This window comes from Budorcas taxicolor, chromosome 12 (assembly GCF_023091745.1).
Source record: "Budorcas taxicolor isolate Tak-1 chromosome 12, Takin1.1, whole genome shotgun sequence".
NCBI classification, from domain to species: domain Eukaryota; kingdom Metazoa; phylum Chordata; class Mammalia; order Artiodactyla; family Bovidae; genus Budorcas; species Budorcas taxicolor.
In genome coordinates this window covers 21,860,955-21,879,528 of record NC_068921.1, presented here as the reverse complement: position 1 = coordinate 21,879,528, position 18,574 = coordinate 21,860,955, and the positions used below count along the sequence as shown (strand labels likewise).

At 45.4% G+C, this 18,574-nt stretch overlaps 1 protein-coding gene across 2 annotated transcripts in view; it reads left to right on the top strand.

Moving 5' to 3' along the window:
- Positions 1-18,574, top strand: part of SLC25A15 (solute carrier family 25 member 15) — a 297,070-nt gene that overhangs the window by 14,477 nt on the left and 264,019 nt on the right. Inside the window, exons 4-7 of one of the 2 annotated variants that reach the window (XR_008200335.1) lie at positions 7,930-8,067; positions 10,710-10,879; positions 12,552-12,710; positions 14,063-16,058. Coding sequence is in view for 1 of the 2 variants with exons in the window: in XM_052650232.1 (XP_052506192.1) it covers positions 7,930-8,067; positions 10,710-10,879; positions 12,552-12,710; positions 14,063-14,187 (592 nt within the window). In the remaining variant the exon portion in view is untranslated. Of the gene's footprint in view, positions 1-7,929; positions 8,068-10,709; positions 10,880-12,551; positions 12,711-14,062; positions 16,489-18,574 lie in introns of those variants that run through there. The other variant, XM_052650232.1, reaches the window with a different exon arrangement.

Sequence of the window (18,574 nt, the reverse complement as noted above, 5' to 3'; positions counted from 1 at the left end):
CCCTCTTTGCCTTTTTTTTTTTTTGGAACTTGGGGGACAGGGACCTGGTGCCTTTTTTCATTCTGCAGAGCAGTGTTGCTCATTACCGTTGAGCATATACTGCCTGAGAGCTTGTAAAGCTCTGACATGCATGCCATGCTTCCCTAGCCCTCACCCCGTGGTCCTGTGAGAGCATCCAGGCAGGCAGTGGTCTCTGTTTCATAGGCAGGGAATCTCTGGCACAGACACTGACACGGGCTAATACGTGATGCAGCCGGAACCCCGGCCACGTCTTCTGCACCCTTCAACCAGCACTCTTCCCATCAGACCACTGGCAGGCTTTGGAGTACTTTGTAGGAGGTCAGGTCCAGAGATAAGATTAATAGTTACGCAGATGCAGCAAAAGCAAAGACCTGCTTGTGGGCACCTGGTGAATTTCTGCAGGACTGCTGTAAATATTTGTCTGTTCTCAGTTTGAACACGCCCCTGAGTAGTGTTCTCTTTCCATCCTTGGCCGGAAGGAGTCTGACACAGCAGGAATACACAGGTACATGTTTGTCGAGTGGGTGACAAAAACAGTTGATTCTTACCAATCCCAGCCACACTGACTGCCGCTTGAGCTCCAGGTCTAAACGTTTATACTACGGGCACAGCCTGAGGCCCGTGTCCCTCACCTGTGCAAAAAGTATTTATTAGAAAGCCAAAGTCCACTGCAGATCCGACTTGGCCTTGTGCTGCCCTGTGTCAGCATGCTTGGGGTTCGTTCAGGCGTTACTGCCTCTTAGATTGAATAGCCGTCTGCATTTATCAGTGCCACCTTTGTTCCAGCAAGCTTGGCCAACCCTGGTCAATGACCCTAATTGACTACGGCCTGTCAGCAGGTTGACAGAGAGCCCCAGAGGGAGGCTAAGTACAGATCTGCAGGCTAGCCAAGAGGCAAACCATTTAAGCTTAGGTTTTGACAAACAAGCCAAGCAGGAGTGAAGTGGGAAGGCTGAAGGGGACAGTGTCTGGCAGTCCCCACCCCTAGAAAGCTGGGTGCTGGTGCAACTGTGGAGCTGGCTCTTCTGGTAATGCTCTGACATGTCGGTCTCTAAAAGGAAGGCCAGCGTCTCCCTCCTGAAAGAGAGCCCGCTCCAAGCCAGCTCTTCTGAGACCTGGGTGTGCAACAGGCTGGCTTGGCCCTGGGCACCCACTTCACAGTCACCTGAGGCACCAATGCCAGGCCACCAGAGGCAGGAAATCAAATTGGAGAGGGCAGATGGCCCTTGGCTTTGTGCAGGCACACGTCACATATTCTGGGTTTGGTTCCAGATTGGTTTCCCAGTGCATATAAAGTTAAGTTTACACCATATTGTGGGGTTCCCTTGTTGCTCACCTGGTAAAGAATCCACCTGCAATGCAGCGTGGAGACCTGGGTTTGATTCCTGGGTTGGGAAGATCCCCTGGAGGAGGGAAAGGCAATCTGTTAAGTATGCAATAGTATTATGCCTCAAAATCCAATGTACCTACCTTAATTTTAAAATGGTGGTTTAGTCACTAAGTCATGTCTGAGTCTTGTGACCCCATAGACTGTAGCCCACCAGGCTCCTCTGTCCATGGGATTTCCCAAAAAAGAATACTAAGTGGATTGCCATTTCCTTCTCCAGGGATTCTTCCCAACGCAGGGCTTGAACCTAGGTCTCCTGAATGTAGGTAAAACCTACGAAGCCCAATTTTAAAATACTTCATTGCTAAAAAATACTAGCCATCATGTGACAACTTGGGATTGCCACAAACCTTTGATTTTAAAAAATGCAGTATCTTCAAAGTGCAGTAAAGTGAACCACAGTTAAGTAAGCTTTGCCTGTAGTAATGTTTGACTCCAGTTTCTGTAACCATTAGTTTATTGTAACTTTTTTTTAATGGTTTCCAAAACACTATTTTTTAAATTCAATTTTTATTTTCTATTGGTGTATATTTTATTTACAATGTTATTAGTTTTAGGTGTACAGCTAAGTGATAATTAGATATATAGATATATATAAAACTATCTCCATTCTTTTTAAGGTTGTTTTCCCATGTAGATTAATATAGAATATTGAGCGGTGTTCCCTGTGCTATATAGTAGGCCCTTGTTGATTGACTGCAAGGAGATCAAACCAGTCCATCCTAAAGGAAATCAGTTCTGAGTGTTCATTGGAAGGACTGATGCTGAAGTTGAAACTCCAGTACTTTGGCCACCTGATGCGAAGAACTGACTCACTGGAAAAGACCCTGATGCTGGGAAAGATTGAAGGCAGGAAGAGACGGGGATGACAGAGGATGAGACGGTTGGATGGCATCACCAACTCAATGGGCATGAGTTTGAGCAAGCTCCAGAACTTGGTGATGGACAGGGAAGCCTGGCGTGCTGCAGTCCATGGGGTCGCAAAGAGTTGGACACGACTGAGCGACTAAAACTGGCTTGATTATATATAGTAGTGTGTATATGTTAATCCCAAACTCCTAATTTATTCCCATGTTTCCCCTTTGGTAACCTTAAGTTTGTTTTTGAAGTCTGTGAGTTTGTTTTTGTAAATAAGTTCATTTGTTTAATTTTTTTTAAGATTACACATATAAATGATACTGTATGAAATTTGTCTTTGATTTACTTCACTTAGTATGCTAATCTCTTGGTCCACTGATGTTGCTGCAAAAGGCATTATTTCATTGCTTTTTTATGGCTGCATAATATTCCACGTATGTATGTATCACATCTTCATTATCCATTCCTTTGTCAGTGGACGATTAGGTTGCTTCCATGTCTTGACTGTTGTAAACAGTGCCTCAGTGAACACTGGGGTACATGTATCTTTTCAAAGTATGATTTTCTCTGGATATATGCCTAGAAGTGGGATTGCTGGATCATTTTCTATTTTTATTTCTAATTTTAGTTTTTTAGGAACCTTCACACTGTTCTCCACAGTGGTTGTACAAATTTACATTCCCACCAACAGTGTAAGCGGCTTTCCTTTTCTCCATACCCTCTCCAGCATTTGTCTGTAGGCTTTTTGATGATGGTTGTTCTGACCAGTGTGACGTGATACCTCATTGTAGTTTTGATTTGCATTTCTCTAATAATTAGTGATATGAAACATCTTCCATGTGCTTTTTGGCCATCTGTGTATCTTCCTTGGAGAAATGTCTGGATCTTCTGCCCATTTTTGGATTGGGTGGTTTTTTTGATTAGAGTTGCACAAGCTGTTTATATATTTTTGGAGATAAATCCTTTGTTGGTTCCTTTGCTTGCAAATATTTTCTCCTATTCTGTGAGTTGTCTTTTTGTTTTCTTATGGTCTCCTGTGCTGTGCAAATGCTTTTAAGTTCAATTAGGTCCCATTTGTTTATTTTTGTTTTTATTTTCATCACTCTGGAAGGCAGATTCAAAAAGATATTGCTGCAGTTTGTCAGTGTTCTACCTGTTTTCCTCTGAGTTTTATAGTATCTGGTCTTGTGTTTAGATTTGTAATCCATTTTGAGTTTATTTTTGTGTGTGGTGTTAGAGAATGTTCTAATTTCATTCTTTTCCCTGTAGCTGTTCATTTTCCCCAGCACCACTTATTGAAGAGACTGTCTTTTCTCTATTGTATGTTTTTGTCTCCTTTGTCATAGATTAGTGACCACAGGTGTGTAGGTTTATCCCTGGACTTTCTGTCCTGTTATATTGATTCATATTGGGTTGTTTTTTTTTTTTTTTGCCAGTTTTTTGTTTGATTAGTGTAGCTTTGTAGTTGGAGAAGGCAATGGCAACCCACTCCAGTATTCTTAACTGGAGAATTCCATGAATGGAGGGGCCTGGTAGGCTGCAGTCCATGGGGTCACTAAGAGTCGGACACGGCTGAGCGACTTTACTTTCACTTTTTCACTTTCACTTAGTTGCAGCATGCGGGATCTTCACTGCCACTCACAGACTCTAGTTGTGACACGCAGGTTCCAGAGCACAGGTCTCTGTAGTTGCAGCTCCAGGGCTCAGTTGTCTTGCAGCATGTGGGATCTTAGTGCCCTGACCAGGGATCAAACTCATGTCCCCTGCATTGCAGGGAGGGTTCTTAACCACTGGACCACCAGGGAAGGCCCATGTTAAAAGCCGTTTAATCATTTTCAATTTCAGTACTTGTTACTGGTCTGTTCATATTTTCTATTTCATCCTGGTTCAGTCTTGGAAGGTTGTACCTTTCTAAGACTTAGTCCATTTCTTCTAGGTTGTCCATTTTGTTGGCATATGGTTGCTTGTAGTAGTCTCACTCTCTCTCTCATGGGCCTCCCTGGTGGCTCAGATGGTGAAAAGAATCCACCTGCAATGTGGGAGGCCTGGGTTCAATCCCTGAGATGGGAAGATCCCCTGGAGGAGGGCATGGCAACCCACTCCAGTATTCTTGCCTGGAGAATCCCATGGACGGAGGAACCTGGTAGGCTACAGGCCATGGGGTTGCAGAGATTTAGACACAACTGAGCAACTTCACTTTTTTTTCTTTCTTTGCATCAGGTGGCCAAAGTACTGGAGTTTCAGCTTCAGCATCAGTCCTTCCAATGAAAATTCAGGACTGATTTCCTTTGGGATGGACTGGTTGGATCTCCTTGCAGTCCAAGTTCAGTTCAGTTGCTCAGTCATGTCCAGCTCTTTGTGACCCCATGAACCACAGCATGACAGGCCTCCCTGTCTACCACCAACTCCCAGAGTTTACCCAAACTCATGTCCATTGAGTCAGTGATGCCATCCAACCATCTCATTCTCGGTCATCCCCTTCTCCTCCTGCCCTCAATCTTTCCCAGCATCAGGGTCTTTTCCAGTGAGTCAGCTCTTTGCATCAGGTGGCCAGAGTATTGGAGTTTCAGCTTCAACATCAGTCCTTCCAGTGAACAGCCAGGACTGATCTCCTTTAGGATGGACTGGTCAGATCTCGTTGCAGTCCAAGGGACTCTCAAGATTCTTCTCCAACACCACAGTTCAAAAGCATCAATTTGCTTGGGGCTGGTGTATGGGGATGACCCACAGAGATGTTATGGGGAGGGAGGTGGGAGGGGGGTTCATGTTTGGGAACACATGTAAGAATTAAAGATTTTAAAATTAAAAAAATAAAAAACTTAATACTAAAAAAAAAAAAAAAGCATCAATTCTTCGGTGCTCAGCTTTCTTTATAGTCCAACTCTCACATCCATGCATGACTACTGGAAAAACCATAGCCTTGACTAGACGGACCTTTGTTGACAAAATAAAGTCTCTGTTTTTTAATATGCTGTCTAGGTTGGTCATAACTTTCCTTCCAAGGAGTAAGCGTCTTTTAATTTCATGGCTGCAATCACCATCTGCGGTGATTTTGGAGCCCTCCCCCTAAAAAAAAAAATCTGACACTGTTTCCCCATCTACTTGCCATGAATTGATGGGACCAGATGCCTTGATCTTAGTTTTCTGAATGTTGAGCTTTAAGCCAACTTTTTCACTCTCCTCTTTCACTTTCATCAAGAGGCTCTTTAGTTCTTCACTTTCTGCCATAACGGTGGTGTCATCTGCATATCTGAGCTGATTGATATTTCTCCTGACAATCTTGATTCCAGCTTGTGCTTCATCCCGCCCAGCATTTCTCATGATGTACTCTGCATAGAAGTTAAATAAGCAGGGTGACAATATACAGCCTTGATGTACTCCTTTTCCTATTTGGAACCAGTGTCTTGTTCCATATCTAGTTCTAACTGTTGCTTCCTGACCTGAATACAGGTTTCTCAAGAGGCAGGTCAGGTGGTCTGGTATTCCCATCTCTTTCAGAATTTTCCACAGTTTATTGTGATCCACATAGTCAAAGGCTTTGGCATAGTCAATAAAGCAGAAATAGATGTTTTTCTGGAACTCTCTTGCTTTTTCTATGATCCAGCGGATGTTGGTGATTTGATCTCAGGTTCCTCTGCCTTTTCTAAAACCAGCTTGAATACCTGGAAGTTCATGGTTCACATATTGCTGAAGCCTGGCTTGGAGAATTTTGAGCAGTACTTTACTGGTGTGTGAGATGAGTGCAATTGTGCAGTAGTTTGAGCATTCTTTGGCATTGCCTTTCTTTGGGATTGGAATGAAAACTGACCTTTTCCAGTCCTGTGGCCACTGCTGAGTTTTCCAAATGTGCTGGCGTATTGAGTGCAGCACTTTCACAGCATCATCTTTCAGGATTTGAAACAGCTCAACTGGTATTCCATCACCTCCGGTAGCTTTGTTCATAGTGATACTTCCTAAGGCCCACTTGACTTCACATTCCAGGATGTCTGGTTCTAGATGAGTGATCACACTATCATGATTATCTGGGTCATGAAGATCTTTTTTGTACAGTTCTTCAGTGTATTCTTGCCACCTCTTCTTAATATCTTCTGCTTCTGTTAGGTCCATACCATTTCTGTCCTTTATTGTGCCCATCTTTGCATGAAATGTTCCCTTGGTATCTCTAATTTTCTTGAAGAGATCTCTGGTCTTTCCCATTCTGTTCTTTTCCTCTATCTCTTTGCATTGATCGCTGAGGAAGGCTTTCTTATCTCTCCTTGCTATTCTTTGGAACTCTGCATTCAGATGCCTATATCTTTCCTTTTCTCCTTGGCTTTTCGCTTTGCTTTTCCCTTCTCTTTTTGCAGCTATTTGTAAGGCCTCCTCAGACAGCCATTTTGCTTTTTTGCATCTTTTTTTCCATGGGGATGGTCTTAATCCCTGTACAATGTCGTGAACCTCCGTCCATAGTTCATCAGACACTGTCTATCAGATCTAGTCCCTTCAAGGGACTCTCAAGAGTCTTCTGCAACACCACAGTTCAAGAGCATCAGTTCTTTGGTGCTCAGCTTTCTTTATAATCCAACTCTCACATCCATACATGACTACTGGAAAAACTATAGCTTTGACTAGATGGACCTTTGTTTGCCAAGTAATGTCTCTGCTTTTTAATAAGCTGTCTAGGTTGGTCGTAACTTTTCTTCCAAGGAGCAAGCGTCTTTTAATTTCATGGCTGCAGTCACCATCTGCAGTGATTTTGTAGCCCCCCAAAGTAAAGCGTGTCACTGTTTCCACTGTTTCCCCGTCTATTTGCCATGAAGTGATGGGACCGGATGCCGTGATCTTCGTTTCATCTGTAGTAGTTACATTACACTTGCTGTTGCTCTGGGCTGGATGCAGGGCATATAGGGATGGCCTTGAAAACTGGTTTTATTTAAAGCTCAGCAGCAAACACAGTGAAGTATTAATGAGTATGTGTTTGGGGTGGTGGGACCTTGGGGAATTTTTTCTTCCATATTTGGTTTCTCTGTGTCACTTTTTGTCTTAGTTCTGACTGCTAGAACAAAATACCCTGGACTGGGTGGTTTAAAAATAAACATTTGTTCCTCACGGTTCTGGAGGCTAGGAAGTCTAGGAATGAGGTAGGTGCTGGCTCATTTGGTGTCCAGCGAGGGCCGTCTTCTGGTTTGCAGAGGAACGCCTGCCTGACCTCTCACATGGTGGAGAGAACACCAGCCTGCTCTCCAGTGTCTTCCACTAATCACATCAAGACCCCATCTCAAACTAATTACCCCCCAAAGAGTTCCTCCAGGTACTATCACATGGAGAGTGAAGGCTTCAACATTGGAATCTGGGGGTGGGGTCCAGGCCATAGCTGTATGACTAATAAAAGAAGCATGGGTTTGCCATCAGAGAGACCTGGGTTTGAAGCCTAGCATTGCCACTTAGCAGCTGCGTGACTGAGCACGTTGGCATCATCTCTTAAGCATCATTCTCCCCGGGAGTCAGGGTGCCGCTATCACCCCCACGGGGTGGGGGCTCCTCAGAGGAAGCCGGGTGGGCGCCTGGTGGGCGCTGAGGAGCGTTCCTCTCCACCTGTGCCCGCTCTGCTTTACCATCCGTGTAGGAGCATGCCCAGTGCCGAGTGAATGAATAACTGGCCGCCTGTGCTTGCATCCTTCCAGTGACCTGCAGAACGCAGCTGCCGGCTCCTTCGCCTCTGCCTTTGCTGCCCTGGTCCTCTGCCCCACGGAGCTGGTGAAGTGCCGGCTGCAGACCATGTACGAGATGGAGACGTCGGGAAAGATAGCCAAAAGCCAAAAGTAAGTGCTGCCCGTGTACAAATGCCGGGTCTCTGTTGCCTTGATGTGAGGAATATTTTTAAATTTTACATTATGCTATAATTAAGAGGCAAAACAGTTTATCTACTCCATACACTCCCCACCACCACCCCCGCCCCGTGCCCACCAATCCGTGAATCATTTTCTGAATGGACAGTTTGGGATGGTTGGACCCACCACCCACCCAAGAATGTAGGCAAAAGACATTTTTTTAACAATGATTTATTATTTTTCCTAATTGAAAAATTGTTTTTGTTGGGGGGAGGCTGTGCCATGAGGTGTGTGGGATCTTAGTGCCACGATCAGGGATCGAACCGGCACCCCCTGCATTGGAAGCGTGGAGTCTTAACCACTGAACCACCAGGGAAGTCCCTGTAGGCAAATATTTCATATCCTAAAAGTGGAGAAGCAGGGCTTCTACCTCATTTGACCTGTGGAGCGCCTAAGGCATGACCTCCATATATACCTGGAAACACATAGCGGCAGCTTTGGAACTGAGGCTGAGCTTTCCTAGGTGCCGATTTGGATTCTGGGATGCATATTCGCTCACTCCCCAGTTTCACATCGGTGCTCATGTTGATCACACCAGATCCTGGTAGTAACTTCCTTTACCCCTTCCCTAATCCTTCAAGTGCCCCTGGAGAAGGGAACGGCTTCCCACTCCAGTATTCTTGCCTTGAGAATCCCATGGACAGAGGAGCCTGGTAGGCTACAATCCATGGGGTCACAGAGAGTCAGACATGACCTAGTGACTAAACAAGAAGAAGTCCTTTAAGTATACCTACAAAGGAACATTCATCAAACCCTCGTAAGCTTAGCAAGTCTTCAGTGCTTCAGTTATCCCGTGAATGTATGAATCATATACACTATTATTTATTATTTGAATTAAAAAGCAATTTATTATCCTTATTCATCCCAAAATTTGCTTATTTAACTAATGAAAGGTTTGGTCATGGATATTGCTGAGGTTAACTCAAAAGCCAATAAATAAACTGCTGGGAAAAACTGGTAGATAAACTGACCATTTTCCGAGTTGTCAATTTCCTTCCAATGAAAACGGGGTTCATAATAGCACCATATTTCCTGCAGCCAAGAGATTCATTACAACCTATTTGAATCTATTGTTCATAGCCTAGAAGTTCAAAAGTCTTTAATGCTTTTTTTCATTGAAATACAGTGTATACACAGTAACAAACACACCCAGAAATCATAGGAAATCTTAAGTGTGCAGTTCTGCAAATAGTCACAAATGAACCTTTTTTGACAGTTGGTGCCCAGATGAATAGTGCATTAACAGCACCCAGAAAGTTGTCTCTTGAAAGTCGTTTAAAGTATTTTTTAAAAAGTAATTGTTAGATCCAAAGGACTCTGGCAGCTGGACACCCTGTACAAAAGAAAACATGTTTCAGGTACAGCAGTGCTCAAGCCGGGAATATGGTAGCTGAGGGTTGAGACCTGGATTGGGACTAGGCTGACTGTGTTGAGTTGAATTACTTTGTGCATGCATGCATCAGTTGCTCAATCGTGTCCAACCACTTGCGACCCTATGGACTGTACCCTGCCAGGCTCCTCTGTCCATGGGATTCTCCAGACAAGAACACTGGAATGGGCTGCCATGCCCTTCTCCAGGGGATCTTCCCCATCCAGGGATCGAACCTGCATCTCCTGTGTTTCCTGCATTAGCAGCCAGGTTCTTGACCTGCTGAGCCATCAGGGAAACCCTGGATTACATTACTTCTTCAGTATAGAAGGAGAGGGCACTGCAGGCAGGGACTGGCTAGTGGATAATGCCTGGGAAGGCAGACCATCAATAAAAGCAGATGGCCTTTGTTACCTGGGGCCTGATCCCTCTCTGGTCCAAGCCAGGTCACCTATTGAGAACACAGTGAGGAGTGAGGGGCTTGCCAAGCCGACAGGCTTGGTTTCTGGTGCTATCAGGAACAGGCCTGCCCACCCCAGACACCATCAGGAAGAAGAGCCTGCACAGAGTGCCATGTTCTGGCTGCCTCAGGCGCTGATCTGCTTCAAGTAAACAATTCTTACACACCTGCCTCTGTAAGAACTGAATGCTGGGTGCATCTAGCCTGACGTAGTTCAGCTCTTGGAATTTCTTTTGTTCTTGCCTTTAAGTAACATGTAAGGCTCCTTACTCACTTCCCTGGATGGAAGCAAAACAAAACCCTAAACACCTGAACAACCAGTTCACTCAAAATATACCCGCTCAAAAGAAAGGCTGAGGAGATAGAAATCGAAGGCGGTAAGGCGACTCGGCATGAACAATGCTATTTTATTCTCGCTGAGTTTGGACAATCTCATTGTAGTTTCACTTACTCACTATTGAAAAAATGGGTGTAATTGACTCTTTTAGATCTTTGATAATGATTTCTAGAAATATATGCATTCATTTTAATAAAATATCTTTACATGGACTAGCTCAAGTGATGAAATAAACTTGTTATAAAATAATTGTATCTGAGAGATTTCTTCCCACAGAAGCCTTTTAGGGCTGGAATTCTGGTAGCTCTGTTTATAAAACGAGCTGCTTGGTGGTCAGAGCCCCGTCAGGCCTACAGGATGGGTGTGAATGTTGTCCTAACTCTCTGTCACCCTGTGTCTCCACCCAGCACAGTCTGGTCTGTCGTGAAGACTGTCTTTAGGAAGGACGGCCCCTTGGGCTTCTACCATGGACTCTCAAGTACTTTACTTCGAGAAGTACCAGGCTACTTCTTGTTTTTTGGTGGCTATGAACTGAGCCGGTCATTTTTTGCCTCGGGGAGATCGAAAGACGAATTAGGTAAGCCTGTTGGTGAGGACCACAGGTGGGTTTGAAGTGTTGGCTTCCTGGTAGTGGTTCAGTTCAGTTCAGTCACTCAGTGGTGTCTGACTTTTTGTGACCCCATGAACCGCAACACGCCAGGCCTCCCTGTCCACCACCAACTTCCAGAGTCTACCCAAACTCACATCCATTGAGTCGGTGATCCCATCCAGCCATCTCATCCTCTGTCGTCCCCTTCTCCTCCTGCCCTCAATCTTTCCCAGCATCAAAGATGTGAAGTTGCTCAGTCATGCCCCACTCTTTGCGACCTCATGGACTGTAGCCCACCAGGCTCCTCTATCCATGGAATTTTCTAGGCAAGAGTACTGGAGTGGGTTGCCATTTCCTTCTCCAGGGGTTCTTGCCAACCCAGGGATCGAACCTGGGTCTCCCACATTGTGGGCTTTACCGTCTGAGCCAACAGGGATTCCCTTCCCAGCATCAGGCTCTATTCAAATAAGTTAGCTCTTCGCATCTGGTGGCCAAAGTATCCGGGTGGTGGTGGTTGCTATGGAATCTGTGCACGGCGCCCCCTTGTGGTGGGTCCGCCTGGCCCAAGGCGCCTCTGGATGCCAGGGAGTAACCGTGGTGGCAGGTGGTAACTAGCACCTTCCTCCCACCTAGGTAGTTTCCTCAAGGCAGGGACTGCAGCAAGACTTCCCAAACTTATTTTACTGGAATACCATTTGTGCATTCTCTCTGGGTCCATTTTAAGGAAGATTGCAGACATCATTTTTCCTGGGGGAAATCACCTGTAAACAATCTCTGAATAAGCTTAAACTTAGTAGTAAATCTTGATAGTGTTGTTGTTGTTTTTTTTTCCCCAAAGATTTTTTTTTATGTGGACCATTTTTTAAAAAATCTTTATTGAATTTGTTACAACATTGCTTGTTTTGTGTTTTGGTTTTTTTGGCTGTGCAGCAAGCATGTAGGATCTTATCTCTCTGACCAGGGATCAAAGCCAAGCCCCTCTGCAACGGGAGGTGAAATCTTAACCACCGGGCCACCAGGGAAGTCCCCTTGATAGGTAATATTTTGAGAGCAATGAGAAGGGTCCTTCCTTCTCGTGTATCCTCGTTAGTGGCTTGACCCAATGCTTGGCTCGTGGGTGATTACATTTTTTTTCTTAAACACCTCCATTCAGGGTTTTGGACCTGTTCTGAGGATCGTCGTGCTCCCAGGCTTAACTGTCATGTTTAATAAGATAACTTCAGATTTTCATGATAAAGGGAGAATCAGGGCTCTAGGGTATTAATATATTAAAATACTTAAAAGAAAGTTGAAAAAGATGCAGCCTGTGTTTCCGTGGCCTCTGTTCTTACTCCTCGTGGCAGGGTGTTGCCATGCTGCTGGGTCTGATGGTTCTGGTTAGGGGTGGGGGACAGGCCTCTGGAGGACAGGGAAGGAGGGCCACAGTGACCAGCCTAAATCTGACCCTCCCTGGAGCTGCCCCTGCCCCTGGCATCATGAGGGATGCCCCCAGGCTATCACAAGGACCCTGTGCTCTTAGATCGTTGCCCCAGAGAACTGTGCTCGCGCAGGTTCCGCGCTGGTAATTACACCCACCTGCAGTCCCTGCTGCCCTGACCTCTGAAAATGTCACATCCCCTGTGCTCGAGACAAAATACCATTTGCTCATTTTCTCCTCTAGGCCCTGTCCCTTTGATGTTAAGTGGTGGATTTGGTGGAATCTGCCTGTGGCTTGCTGTTTACCCAGTGGATTGTATCAAATCCAGGATTCAAGTTCTTTCCATGTCTGGAAAACAGGCGGGATTTATCGGAACCTTTATAAGCATCGTGAAAAATGAAGGTGAGTCTGCCATTGGCCGAACCAGAGGTGGTGTGTAGAGAGCGGTCATTTCACTGCTAGTCTTGCTGAGGTTGATCACATGGTTAATGGCTCTCTTTCCCCCACCTCATAACCTTTTCTAACTGTGTATATAACCCACACTTGTGGATTTGTTTTCAAACCCCTTTCTTTAGGTTCTTTCATTATTCTCAAGAATGTTTCAAGTTCCTGACTCCTAACCTCTAGGCCAGGATTTTTTTTTCCAAATAGCCTAGAGGGAATTTTTAAAGTATATACTTTTGTCTAAGAGGACGGATGTTTCGAAGTTAGCACCACTTGTTCTAAGCAATATTATCAGAAGCTGAGCTCTAATGGAATTGCTAAGACATTTCAAATAGTGTGCATCCTTAATGCTAAGACTTCTGGAACGAGAAAGGCACTAAGCCATTTCGGAAGGTTATTTGCTATCAGGTTTTGGTTATACAGGAGGATGAAGACTTTTGAAAGTACCGGTTGTGTAAAGTCGATTTTATGCTACTAGTGAGTAAAGACCTGTCCTTCTGGCATTCACTGTGCATTTTAAAACTTGGCGCATGCATGTCTTGAGAGCGAGCGCAGTAAAGATGCAGAAACTGATTTAACCCCAGATAGAGCACAAGACGTCTATTACTAATAGTAACCCCGTTTGTTTTTTTAGTTGGCTGCACCGGGTCTCAGTTGCAGCATGTGAGATCCTCAGTCTTCATTGCGACATGCAGAATCTTTAGTTGCGGCATGTGGGATCTAGTTCTCTGACCAGGGATCAAACCTGGGCCCCCTGCAATGGGAGCAAGGTTAGCCACTAGACCAGCAGGGAAGTCCCCAGTAATCCCTTTTCAATTTGCATTACACTTCATAGTTTTACAAAGTACTCACACCTCCTTTATCTGATTGGATCTTCAGAACCGCCTTGGGCAGTACTGATACTAGAAACCTGATACTGGTCAGATTTCTGACTTCATTCATGTTCTTCCTCCTGGACCACTGCCTCATGGTCCTCGCCCCCACGTAAAGCTGCAGAGCCGCTGCCATCTGTGACTCTGGTTGCCTTCTGTCGGCCCATGTGGTCCTGCTCTGCCACATCCATCTACTAGGAGTTAACAGGCACGGGATTGGTGAATATTCACCAGCTTTACTGGGAGACCTGCCCTTGCCCTTGCTTCCACTAGACTGTTTAGTTCCATTAGCCCAGGGAAACCTGCTCCATAACTGTTGGGTTTTAGCTCTATTGTCTGGATTTGTAAGTGTAAAAATATCCATGCTGTGTGGGTTCATGGGATATCTGCGAGAAGAGGGGGAAAGGATCTGTCTTTGATCACCCTTTTGTCTTCTAGGAGTACCGGCCTTATATTCTGGACTGAAACCTACCTTGATTCGTGCGTTCCCTGCCAATGGGGCCCTCTTCTTGGCCTATGAATACAGCAGGAAGTTGATGATGAACCAGTTCGAAGCATACTGAAGTGTTGCAGCGAACCTCGATCCAAGTGCAGGCATTTGAGGACTGCCGTTCATCTCAGGGTTTCAAAGAGTACAAGACCAACGTGGAGTTATTTTGATTTCATGCAAATTATTTTTTTTTGTCTTCCATTCTTCTACCTTAAACTTTATAGAAGAGCCTCTATTTTATAGCATATAATTTCTGCCCATAATTGTATTGAAATAGAAAAATTGCTGCTCTTGTCCATGGTGGGACATGCAGGGTAGGTGGGCTGCTGGTCCGAGGTATACCTAATCTGGAGGGCTGAGTAGAACTATATCAAGGGCATTTGCATAAACCTGTATGTGTCCATGCAGTTTAGATGGTTATGTGTCATGAGTGAAGCACAGTGTAGCTCCATGTTTTATCTCAGACTGCATCAGAAAAAAAAAAAAATGAGGTAACCATGTTTCATGAGGATGGTTATAAATGCGTAATCCATTCTAGATGTAGGGTCTCTTTTTTAAAAAAAATCTGCGTAGCACGTACACTATACTAAGTGGGTACAGTTTTTAAAACGTTTTCCTGTGGTGCTTGAAAACTTATGTCCATCTAGATTTTTAAAAAGGAGAATGTACCGCATACTGGTGTGGCTTTCACGTTCTCGACTGACGTTTCAGAGGAAGCATGCTGGATTCTCCTAGGATGCTCCTCTGTGAAAATAGTGCCAATCATCTTCCAGGTAGGACCACATTCTGCGCCCCGACATAGGGCTGGGTGTGGTCCGGAGCCTTTGAGAAGCAGCCCGGGGCCGGCTTCTCCTCCCTCCTCTCCCAAGGGACTCCCCTCTGCTGGGCTTGAGCTAGAGGAAGGGGCTGAGGGGACGGCGCCGCCGCCGCCCGCCGTGGTGCTCGGTGAAGCTGGTGGCTGACAGCTTCCTTGAGCTGCTTTCTGTCTCTGGGTCCTGGCCTGGGTGGGGTTCCAGGGATTCTATTGGACTCTCTTTCCGTTTGGGGCCACGCCCTCCTTTGCTTCCGCCAATCAGAAGCCCCTCCAGGGAGCTGTCTGCGGAAGCCCAGAGAGGCCCTGGCTCTGCATCTGGGGGATAGGCTGCTCCTGGGCGAAGCGCTCTCCTCTCAAACATCCTTAGGACTTGCCCTCCCCGTGAGGGGTGTTAGGTGAGCTGGGCTGAATTTTTGTCTCAGGATCCCTCAATCCTGGTCAGGCTTTTCCAGCATGAGAGCCTTTTGACGTGGGCCTCTGGCTGTCGTGAATTTCAGCGACGTGGTCTCTGGGGTGTGACTTGATCAATGAAACAAGTCATTTTATTAAACTATGCCGTTTGTCTGCACTACTCACGAACCCTAGTTCATTGGGTTTCTACAGACTTGGGAGGGGCAGCTATTCTCTGTCGTCTGGTGTAAGGGAGCTGCCCCGCCCGGTCCCAGGACCACCCAGGGCTCTGATAAAAAGGTCTTAATCGGCCTCAGCGGCTGATGTGTTGTTAGTAACAGTCCTCAGCCGTCTGTCTGTCAATGTGGGAAACCTCTAGTTTCTGCAAGCTTTTTGTTCTCCCTGAAGCCTCGGTGGTGACTCTAGCCACCTGCCGGAAGCCAGGAGGTCAGGAAGGCAGGATGCTCAGCGTTGTGCCCAATGGGTTCGTGTTATGCCTGGTCTTGAAAAGCATTTTTCTACCTACCTTTTCTCCATATTTAAATGGTCAGTAGCTACTGAGTAGTGCTTCATCTAGACAGGCCTGGACTGAAGCCAAAATAACAAAGGGGACTGGTTCCCCCAGGAAGAGGCTTCCTCCAGAGCCCACTGGCAGTACTACTTCCCCTGTGTTGTCCTGCAAAGATGTAACTGAATTTCTTCAACGGAAACCGTCTGAGGCAAGTTAAGAGTGAATGGGAGTAAGGAATGGGAACTTAAAGTCAGAATTGTGTTTTTGTTTGTTTCATTCTATTCGCTTAACTCATGGTTCAGTATTTAGGTACAGTTTGTACCATTTCAGATGTGTACTCCAGACAAAAATATAGTAGCTTGAAATACTATGTTTAAAGAAATTCTTGTGTTCTGTCATTAAATTATTTGCCTAATAGGTGACTATATGATTTAAGTACATATATGCAAAGAACTGTCGGGAATGCTTGAGTCATGTATGGTGATATTTCAAGCTGGTGGTTTTATTGCAATTAGCATTGTTCTTTGTCAACAAAATTCCTGATGTAAAACAACTACTGATAAAAATCCATGTTATCTATACACTGCAGTGATGAAACTTGACCCACAAAAATTACTGTCCCTCCACCAGGCTGTGGATGTGATGTGATTGATTTGCCAGGATGCTATGCTATTTTTTAAAATAAACTTCTTGATACAAGTTTGGATAGTTCTCTTCCAGGTCAGTAAATTCTTTTTGGCCACACCGCGCAGCTCGAGGGCTTTTAGTTCCCTGACCAGGGATTGAACATGCGTCCCTTGCATTGGAAGCATGGAGTCTAAATCACTGGACTGCCAGGGAAGTCCCTCCAGGTCAGTGAATCCTACTCAAGAAAACCAATATCGTTCTGATATTCTATAAACTTCTCAAGTTGTTTAACAAATTATTAGCACTGCGTTCTAGGAAAGCAGGCCTGCAGGTGGCCATGAGCAAGTTCTCTTTATTAGCAAAAGCAGTATTAGGTGACCGCTCACAGTTGCCAGAAATTTTGATGCACTTTGGAGGGTTAGGGAAGAAAATCCCCCAACTGCAATTGCCTCTATTTCAAAAATCAAGATTCTGAAAAATTGGTGTTTCCCAACTTTTGCCAGTATTAAAGCTAGATCTTACTCTCCTCACTTTTCACCTCATCCACCTAAGCCTGCCAGCTGATCTTCCTCCGCAGATGACAGCTGCAGGAATTTCAAAGGAAATAACCTGTCCTTAAACATTTCTGTAACCCAAACTACAGGGAATAATGGAGACATAATGTAGAAGGAATTTCAAAGCCTTTTCCTCCAAGATCGGTTCCTCCAAGGGGGCAGGGCATTGGGGGGAGGGAGAGGGGAGGATGATCATTTTTCTGGCTGGGCAGCTGGCTGTTTTGAGGGGAAAAGAATCACCTGCAGGGCCTTCCATGCTACCACATGGCAGCTCAGAGGTCTCCTCCCATCTCTGCTTTGTTGGCACCCACCAGCCCTCCTCTGTAAACCGATGGTCTAGTCTCCCTCAAATACTGACTGGGGCTGCCAGCCTGGGTGGTCAGTGTGCTGTTCCAACACTGCTTCATCGGAGTGGTCTGCCCCAGCCCCCCAAACCTTATTTGTGGCTCAGATGGTAAAGAATCTGCCTGCAATGTGGGAGACCTGGGTTCCAACCCTGGGTCAGGAAGATCCCCTGGAGGAAGGCATGGCAACCCACTCCAGTATTCCTGCCTAAGAATTCCCATGCACAGAGGAACCTGGCAGGGGGTCGCAAAAAGGGGTCGACTTTTTGCATCCATGAGGTCGCAAAAAGTCGGACGTGACTGAAAAACACTTTCACACTTTTAGCAGTGTCAGGTTTTCCGGGGATGGGTGTTCTGTATTTTAGCAGAGGCGCAGGTGCTCACAAGTGCTCCCTTTCATCTCCTGATAAATTCAACCAGGGCTAGATTGTTGAGAGCCTTGCCAACAAAAGGAAAATTGCTCAGATAATAAAGCCAGCGTAGAACTGCTTTCAAGAACAGTTACGGCAGTGAAGGTACTTAGAATAAAATAGCACCTGGTACATTGGAAGGACTGATGCTGAAGCTGAAACTCCAATACTTTGGCCACCTGATGCGAAGAGCTGACTCATTGGAAAAGACCCTGATTCTGGGAAAGATTGAGGGCAGGAGGAGAAGGGGACAACAGAGGATGAGATGGTTGGATGGCAACACCGACTCAATGGACATGAGTTTGAGTAAACTCCGGGAATTGGTGATGGACAGGGAGGCGTGCTGTGGTTCATGGGGTCACAAACAGTCAGACACGACTGAGCAACTGAACTGAACTAAAGAGAAAATAGTGATTCCCTGTGGACACGGCTAACCAATGTCTATAATGAAAACTTGACCTTCAAAGTTTTCTAAGCTTGGGTGAAGCTGGTTGGGGGCGGGGGTGATGGCTTTAAAAATCTAGATTGCTCTAGGCAAACGTTCCCTTTGACTTCAGTAATGACGGAGGTTACTGAAAATTCTTTTACCCTCCCTCGATGCCCTGTGTACAATTAAAGGAAGCTTGCTGAGCTCTGTGCGGTGCTTGGAGTAATAAAAAAAGCAATTATCCATTTCACTTCCCCTGTTGGGGATGGGAGGCTGCTGGTGTGAACTTTTTTCTCTGAGTTTTAAAATAGTTTTTGCTGCCATTCTGATCATTGTTAACAGTTTGTAAGTCAAATAGAGGAAAGAAATTACCTTCTAACATC